The 8,867-nt window shown below is 43.9% G+C and overlaps 1 protein-coding gene across 2 annotated transcripts; it reads left to right on the top strand.

The window, feature by feature from the left end:
* Window positions 1–265: 265 nt before the first annotated feature.
* Window positions 266–6,635, top strand: Plagl1 (PLAG1 like zinc finger 1). 2 transcript variants are annotated; one of them, XM_051164382.1, is made up of 2 exons: window positions 266–588; window positions 3,743–5,616. In XM_051164382.1, exons 1-2 carry the CDS (start codon window positions 437–439, stop codon window positions 5,325–5,327), a joined length of 1,737 nt encoding a protein of 578 aa, XP_051020339.1. In that variant the 5' UTR covers window positions 266–436; the 3' UTR covers window positions 5,328–5,616. The 2 variants fall into 2 exon arrangements, with proteins under 2 accessions (XP_051020339.1, XP_051020338.1); XM_051164381.1 differs by lacking the exon at window positions 266–588 and adding an exon at window positions 5,966–6,635 and having other exon boundaries at window positions 3,723–5,228.
* The last annotated feature ends 2,232 nt before the right edge of the window (window positions 6,636–8,867 follow it).

The following is an 8,867-nucleotide window of genomic DNA, read 5'->3' as shown; positions in this document are numbered from 1 at the left end:
GCGTCTCATCAGCCATCAGAACATGAGGGTTCTAGAGATGAAACAGAGGAAGAACTGTGGGGGAGGGAGGAACAAAAGGTGGAGGTTGGACATCTGGGCCCATCTGAGCCTTTTAAAGGAACATACTGATTGTGAGTCAATGGCTTCAATGTGGCGGCGGTGGCGGTGGTGGTGGCGGTGGTGGTGGCGGTGGTGGTGGTGGCAGTGGTGGCGGTGATAGAGTTTTCCAATAGTTAATGTGAGAACACTTTTCTTCTCTCCACAGACGACCCAGCTATTGTGATGAAAATCCCCTCCCTGCCCTGGATCTGCCCTGTGTCACTACCCTTTTCTGGAGTCCTAGCCATAGTGACTCCCTACCTTCTTTCTGTCTGTGCTTAAATGGCACAGCATTTGGTCAGCACCCCTGAGAAAGAAAGTGTGAAAAGCAAAGGCCATGGCTCCATTCCGCTGCCAGTCATGTGGCAAGTCTTTCCTTACACTGGAGAAGTTCACCATCCACAACTATTCGCACTCCAGGGAGCGGCCATTCAAGTGCTCCCAGGCTGAGTGTGGCAAAGCCTTCGTCTCTAAATATAAACTGATGAGGTGAGAGGCTTTAGGAAGGTGTGTGCTTTTGCTCGGACCTTTAAGTGTCTCTTCAAGCTTTCAGAGCTCTCAATAAAGGGGACGAGAAGGTGGGGTGTTGGGTACATTTTAGCCTTTCAGGGACTCTTTAAAGCCATATCTCTGGTTATTGGAGTTCACTTGGGTATCCAGACTTGGTGCATGTATATTTTCTGAGACGTTTCAGGAGTCCATGATGTGCCAAACCAGTGGTCTTCAGATGAGCCCTTTAAAAGAGAGTTGGTGTATAATATGAATTATTTCTCCAGTGTCGATTAGGTACTGTCTACTATGAGGTAAGTGGTACCCACAATGGATTTTAGCAATATCACGGCAATGACAAACTATGCCATCAGACCACAGTCTGATCAACACCGAGTGCTGTCAGTATTACTTCTCTTGATAGGGCTTGTCTCTAGTCTTCATGAAATGATCCTTCAAGCTTTAACTTGCTGACGACTCACGTGTATAAATGCAGAGGTGAGAGACTTAGCAACCTAGCTTCCAGTCTGAGTGGTAGGTAGCAGTACATTATAATTCCATCTTGGAGCACTTTGGAGGAAGGCACTTAAAAGAGGTAAAACGAAGATATAAATGATGCTCCTGACCTTAAGGACATCACCATTACCGATAATATAATATAAGTTGATGTTTAAAATAAGACCGCGAAAAAAAAATTTAAAAGACTGAGAATGCTTTGGTATTTTAAAATTCAAATGTCTTCTGTTGTAGGCCATTCTCTAGTTGTCATAGTAACGGTATCAAGTGCCCACCATGTGCACTGATTGTGTCAGGGGCTCCTTGGTTAGTATCAAACTCATTTTGTGTGCATGCATGCTCCCTTGCTTAAACAAAGGGCAGTCATGGCTTTAGTGAGGCCACCTTAGGCTACCTGGGGAGGAGAAAAGACAGTGGGATAAATGGGTTATTGTAGTAAATAGAATTAGTTACAAATACAATGGTAAGATGAATTGGTGCTTTAAGCACTGTTGAAGATGTGGTGGTTCAGGAGAAATGGCTTGTTCCATCAAGAAAGTAGGCCAAAGCAGGAAGCAGTGTCCATTATCCAAGACTTACTGCTCTTGCCCCATCACTCTGACCTCCTTGGCCAAAGGCCATGCTCTTTTAAGAATTTGAAGATCAGTGAAATGGTAGGATGCTTAGGTTCGTCTCAAAGGTGGTAGGGCAGCATCCCATCCAATTCCTAACCCAAGTTCTATTTCTGGTTGCTTAACCAGAAAGAGAATGTGGATCCAAGCACCACAAACAGCTACTGGGAAGAGACAGCCAAGGGCCAGAAAACTTGTGGGTTATGCACTGCGAGGTGACAGAAGTGGGGAGAAGGGGTCATAGTGAAGTCATCAACTGAATAGAGGCTGTTGCATGAGAAAGTAAGGTAAAGAATAAATGTGAGAGGGAAGGTTGGGTGCCAGGTGGGGGAGAGCATCAACTCTTTAGAGACAGGAGCAAATCCACAATGCCCAAGTACTGCTATAAATCTATATCCCACTCAGGCAGCACAAGGAAGAGTGGGTAGGAGATGCCAAGTCAGGTTATTATCCATATTTGACCATGGGTGAGAGATGATTAAATCTTCCACAAAGGATGAAAGGTAGAAGAGCAACAATAAAACCCTGGACAGAGCTTTGGAGTCTTGCTCGTTAGTACCAGGCTAAATAGGAAAATGATTTAAAAATCAAGTTTGTAAGCCGGTCTTGCTTTTATATTCATCCCTGTTTGGTATAGGTAGCCATCTTATGGGATGCCATGGGCATCTGCCCTCGACTTGCACTCCAAATCCCCCCTTCACAGTGGCTAAACATACTTAAGTACATCACTGTGTAGATCAGATATCCCAAAGCCTATTGCATTGGTTCTCAGCCTTCAGCGGGGTCCCCGCCTCACAGTGCCCACCATGCTGTGCGTAGCAAGCAGTGGTGAGATGAAGGGCAGGAATGGAAGTAACTTTTCTTAGCACTGTACACAGTAGGCTACTTTCTTTAAAGAGGAGAGAGGAGGGAAATGTGGCCGCTTGCTTTATTTGAGAGAAAAGGTCAGTTTAATTCCGATCAGTGATGTGATTTTTGAACTGGCTTCCAGTCTTCATTATTGGGGCCACCACTGTCATCTAAACTGTTGGCTGTGAATCTGGGATAGACAAAACAGGGTAGGTGCTTGGGTGAAAGGTATAATTATGCATATATTGGGCAAACATACTGACTTAAAGAGATTTAAAAGAAAAATAAAGTGCATGGGATTTCCTTGTATTCAAAGACCCTGGTTCGAAGGGTACAAGTGAGTTGAAATTGTGACTAGGACAGCCTAATAAAGAGGTGCTGAAGTGTCACTGTCCCTGGCAATATGAAGCCCCTTACACACTCCGTGCAAGCCACAGGCCCTAACAAATTGTGTTTTGGAGGAGGTGCTAGCACAGTACTTGCAGTGATAATCACTTAATGAGCTTTTCCAAGTTGAAGGATTGCAACATGGTAAAAATTGAAGATTGATTGGATAGTTTCTCTGAGATTAAGTATAGTTTTGTTTTGTTGTTGTTGTTTGTTTTGTTTTAATAAAAAGGCTCTGCCAGGCGTAGTAGCACACGCCTTTAATCCCAGCACTTGGGAGGCAGAGGCAGGTGGGTCCTTGTGAGTTTGAGGCCAACGTGGTCTACAAAGTGAGTACAGGACAGCCAAGGCTACACAGAGAAACCCTGTCTCAAATAACCAAGAGAGAAAGTACAAGAACTGTGTTAGGGACATCAGCTAAACTTGGAACTGATGAGTTCTGTGCACATGGGGCCAAATTGGGAAATTCAGAAATTTCTGGAGTATTAAACACCTGTTTAACCCCTTTTTGAAAAATATATTTTTAGATTTATATATAATAGGAAAGCACAGTATGTCAGTATTTCCTACAGGTACAAAGTTGAATCTGGCTTTTAGTAATCTTGGCTTTTTTTTTTAAACGATAAAATGTTGTATGCATTTGGAGAATATAGAGAAGGAGTTCATAAGTGAAAACGTCACCAAGACTTAGAGAAAATAACTAGTAATGTCTTGACAGTGTTGTCTCTGTGTCTTTTCTTCCTTCATAAAGTAACCCTATTACCTCCTGCCTCCCCCTTTTCTGCTTCCAGACACATGGCTACACACTCACCTCAGAAGACCCACCAGTGTGCCCTCTGTGAGAAGACATTCAACCGGAAGGACCACCTGAAGAATCACCTCCAGACCCACGACCCCAACAAGATCTCCTTCGTGTGTGAGGAGTGTGGCAAGAAGTACCACACCATGCTGGGCTACAAGAGGCACCTGGCCCTGCATTCGGCCAGCAGTGGAGATCTCACTTGTGGGGTCTGCACCCTGGAGCTGGGGAGCACCGAGGTCCTGCTGGACCACCTCAAGTCTCACGCAGAAGAAAAGTCCCACAATGTGACCAGGGAGAAGAAACACCAGTGCGACCATTGCGAAAGATGCTTCTACACCCGGAAGGATGTGCGCCGCCACCTGGTGGTCCACACAGGATGCAAGGACTTCCTGTGTCAGTTCTGTGCCCAGAGATTTGGGCGCAAAGATCACCTCACTCGTCATACTAAGAAGACACACTCCCAGGAGCTGATGCAGGAGAATATGCAGGGAGGAGAATACCTGAGCACCTTTCATACCATTGCGCCTTCATTCCAGCTGAAGGCTGCACCCATGCCTCCTTTCCAGTTAGGAGCGCCCCCCCAGAATGGGCTTGCAGGTGGCTTGCCACCTGAGGTTCATGGTCTAGTGCTCGCTCCCCCAGAACAGGCTCCCCAGCCCATGCCGCCAATGCCAGAGCAGCTTGTTACTCTGCACCCTGGGGTAGTTCCAACCTCTCCTCCTTCACCCCTTCAGGATCATAAGTTCAACCCTGCTTCTACCTCATATGCCCCACTTGCTGGCCTGCCACTTAAAGCAGATGGCAAAGGTTTTTGCAACATGGGTTTCTTTGAGGAATTGCCTCTGCAAGAGCCTCAGTCGCCTCTCAAGCTCAACCCATGTTTTGAGATGGCTAAGGAGGGGATTGGGAAAGTCACTGTGCCCAAAGAGCTGCTGGTAGATGCTGTGAACATAGCGATTCCTGCCTCTCTGGAGATTTCCTCCCTGTTGGGGTTTTGGCAGCTCCCCCCTCCTCCCCCCCAGAATGGTTTTGTGAATAGCACCATCCCTATGGGGCCCGGGGTAACCTGTCTGGCACAGCAGCAGCAGCCACCACCACCACCACCACCGCTGCTGCCTCCGCCACCTCCGCCACCGCTGCCGCAGCCGCTGCCGCAGCCGCTGCCGCAACCCCAGCCGCAGCCCCAGCAGCAGCCCCAGTTTCAGCTGCAGCTGCAGCCCCAGCCCCAGCCGCAGCCCCAGCCCCAGCTGCAGCTGCAGCCCCCAATACAGCTGCAGCTGCAGCCCCAGTCACTACAGCTGCAGCCCCAGCCACTACAGCTGCAGCCCCAGCCCCCGCTGCAGCCCCAGCTGCAGCCCCAACCCCAGTTGCAGCCCCCACTGCAGCCCCAGCCGCAGCCGCAGCCGCAGCCACAGCCGCAGCCTCAGCCGCAGCCGCAGCCGCAACCACAAGAAGCCCAAATAGCAGTGACCGCTGTAAGTCTGGGCCAGCTCCCGCTACCCCCAATTCCCCATGTTTTTACAGCGGGCACCAACACTGCTATCTTGCCCCATTTCCATCATGCATTCAGATAAATTGATTAAGAGGGTGTTTTTCTTGTGGAAGATGTTTTAAACATCAATTACAGTTTGAAACATCAGTTACAGTTTGAGGGGCAAGCTTTGGAAAACAGGATTGGGGCTTTAGCTTATTTGCTAGCTTGAGAAAAATAATTTTCTAACTGCATGCATTGTGCCAAAATATATCCTTAGTTTTCATGCTTTGTACCAAATTTAGTGAGCGCGTGTGTATTTTGTAATCAAACTGCAAACATTATCATATTATTATCCCCATATTATTATCCCCATATTATTATCCCCATAGTATTATTATCCCCATAGTATTATTATCCCCATAGTATTATTATCCCCATAGTATTATTATCATTTAATCACAACCAAGATCCAAAACGTCAGCTGCTATTTTGTAAATAGTTTAATGTGTTGAATTTAATTGTTAAGTCGTTGTAATGATGTTGATTTAGTAACTTTGTGTGTAGTACTGCCTAGGGAGACCATGATGGGGAAGTTTGGATTGCTTCAACTTGGAAAGTGGTTTTTTTGTTTTTGTTTTTTGTTTTTTTTTTGTTTTGTTTTGTTTTGTTGTTTTTGTTTTAAGAGAAGATGGTTCTCTCCGGACGGCATTTATAACTAGGCTGTGTGTTTCTTTTCAGGGACTCGTCTATCTTCAGGGTTGGATGTAGTTTAGTCTTCTTGTAGCCTACTGCGTAGCTTTGTAGAAAAAGTTCCTCCGGAAGCTATCGACTTCTTCATTTTAAAAGTGAATTTTAAGTGTAGTTTTTGATGTTTTTCATGTGATGTTGTTGCAATGTGAGTTATGACTTTGTTTATCTTAAAGACAAAACTTGTCACTTACATCTGACAGAAAAGAAATCTCTGTGAAACCAAGTTAAGCAGTAAAATAATCGAGTCATCAGTCAAAAGAGTCTTGCTGACTCTAATACTCTTTATGTTTTTATCAGGAATTTAAGAAACTGTACTGGAATTTAAAAAAAAGTATACTAGATAAGAATTTTCTTTGTCTAGCTTAAATTACTACTTAAGCTGCTTAAGTTCTGAAGTACTGTTTGTAATCATCAATAGAAAAATGTATCTGTAGTTGATCAGTTTAAGTCATTGTTAGTTTGTATTCCCAAGATGATTGCTTTTTGTAATGTACCTGTATTTGTAATCTCTCACTTGATATCTTGTTAATTGATTTTGAAAGTGTAAAATGTAACCTTTGACGACTCTGTATTTTCGTTTTTGAGACTGTCTTTCCCAACATATATATCCTACATATAATAAACGCTAAGCATCTAGCACTCTGGCTTGGTTTTTTTCATTTAGCGACACCGGCATCAACATGGGCTCCATTCCTATTGACATAGAGAAACCTTCCTGGCTCCCTCATGCCCTCTCCTGGTCATTACTTCTTCTGAAAGTGCTTTTCAGCACCCATTGGAACTTTACCTCTTGAGTAAATTATGACTTTTCAATACCCATTGGAACTTTACCTCTTGAGTAAATTATGGCTTAAGAAAAACCTATACACTACAGCTTCTATGACAAGACTTTTGTTTGTCTGTTTGTTTTATTTTACTGGGGGGGGAAGAGAGGGATTTTGGTGCATGATGTGTAAATCATAGACATTCAATAAAACTATATATAAATCTATAAGCTTTGGTCACATTCTCATCACTGAATCTTAGGATGTCATATGGTTTATTTCTGATGCATAAGGTCTAGCCACCAGAATTTGGTGTTTCCCCTACTACCATGATTCAGTTTCATAATAATGCTTACAATTGATTTCTAGTACCTCTTAGAAATTCACTTATTCCTTATTGGGATTTCCTCAGAAAACATCATACTCCCTAGATTGTTTTTATTTTGGGGTGTGTGTGTGTGTGTGTGTGTGTGTGTGTGTGTGTGTGTGTTTATGTGTGTGTACTCTAAATAGGAAGAGGGTATGAGAAAATGAGAAGTCTTGAGTTTACTGTGTATTGAAGAAATCATGTCAAGAAGTCCAAGGTGGGGCTGGGTTGAAGCCAGTGACAGTAAGGGATCAGCAGTGAGACCAGGGTCTGTAAGCCCAGTTGAACCAGAGTGGACAAAGAGGCAGTGAGATAACCTCACAGGACCAAATTAACTGTTTCTGGGATATCTTAGTTCCCACAGTCCCCCTTTCCTCTGGGTGGGAAGGCAGTCTCTCCAAACAATAGCCAACCTCAGCCAAGGTCTGGTCGCAGACGCTTCCACAAATACCTTTACACAGTCTTTGGTCACTTGCAGAAAATATTTGATTTTCCTGTAAGTGAAACAATGGCATTTGGTCCCCATGGTCTAGATCATTTGCATTTCACTGTGCTGCATGGCAGTGGGGGTAGCCTGGGATCCTTTTGCTGAAATACTGACAGAGAACAACGAGGCTTAACTTTCCCAATTAAAGTCCCTGATTAAGAAAAAGTTCTTGAACTAAGAAATATGAACTAAAATGCTCTACAAAGGCTGACCCTGAAGACTCCAAAGAGAAGGAAGAGTTGACTCACCTCCCAACACAACTGTGTAAACAAAGTGATGATAAAAACATGAGTAGGAGGCTTCAGGTTTGGCTACGATAAATGAATGCGATACAAAATCCTTACAGCAGTTGCTCTCGGTCTGTGGTTCATGCGGTCCAAAAGACCATTGGAAAACACAGATACATTATGGTTCATAACAGAAGCAAAATTACAGTAATGGGTAGCAGCAAAAAATAATCTTATGGTTGGGGGTCACAAAAAAATGAGGAGTTGTAGGAATGGGTCCCAGCACTAAAAAGGTTGAAAATCACTGTTTTGAGCCTTCTTTCACACAGAGAGAATGTTTCTTCAACCTTTCCCCTCCTCTTCAAGAAATAGTCTGAGGCTGAACATGGTGGCATGGGGGTTGGAGAGATGGCCCAGCAATTACGAGCACTTGCTGCTCTTGGAGAGGACGTGGATTTGGCTCCCTTTGCCCACATGATTGCTCACAAATATCTGTGACTCTAGTTCCAGGAGATCTGACATTCTCTTGTGACTTTTGCTGGGCACGAAGAATGCATGTGGTGCATATACATGCTGCATACAATTTAAATGCACACCATACACATTAAAGACACAAAAAAATCATAGCATTAAAAATAAAGTAGGAATAATTACTAATCATGGTGTAATAGATAGACATGTCAAAAAATGGGAAGTCCTGGCTTTTACATAGAATCTGAAGTGGGTTAAAACCCAATGTTCCTTTAAGATAATGTAGTTCTCCAATGACTAATAAAAAGATATAAATATAAAAAATATTCTCATCCTTAAATACCTTGAGGACGCTTCAAGCAAATCTTTGAATCTTTAAACCAGAGGTTAGGATTTAGGCTGATAAATTTAATGACTTTTAGAAAGTGTCAAAGGAGTAAATACAGTTGAAAGCCAACGTTGCTTATTCCAAAAGATTCCAAACAGACATTTCTGGCCTTCTGTGGTGGTGTTTCTGGGTGACCAAACATTCAGGCTTCAGAGCTTCAGGAAGCCAGTCTGAGGACAGAAAGCA

The sequence above is a fragment of the Acomys russatus genome, chromosome 21, assembly GCF_903995435.1.
Source record: "Acomys russatus chromosome 21, mAcoRus1.1, whole genome shotgun sequence".
Classification (NCBI taxonomy): domain Eukaryota; kingdom Metazoa; phylum Chordata; class Mammalia; order Rodentia; family Muridae; genus Acomys; species Acomys russatus.
This window is presented reverse-complemented; position numbering and strand designations above follow the sequence as displayed.

Excerpts from the sequence above, each read along its gene's own strand:
- Plagl1 (XM_051164382.1), top strand. The coding sequence starts at position 437 with ATGGCTCCATTCCGCTGCCAGTCATGTGGCAAGTCTTTCCTTACACTG. Across the intron at positions 589-3,742 it reads TCTAAATATAAACTGATGAG|ACACATGGCTACACACTCAC; the intron begins GTGAGAGGCTTT and ends TTCTGCTTCCAG.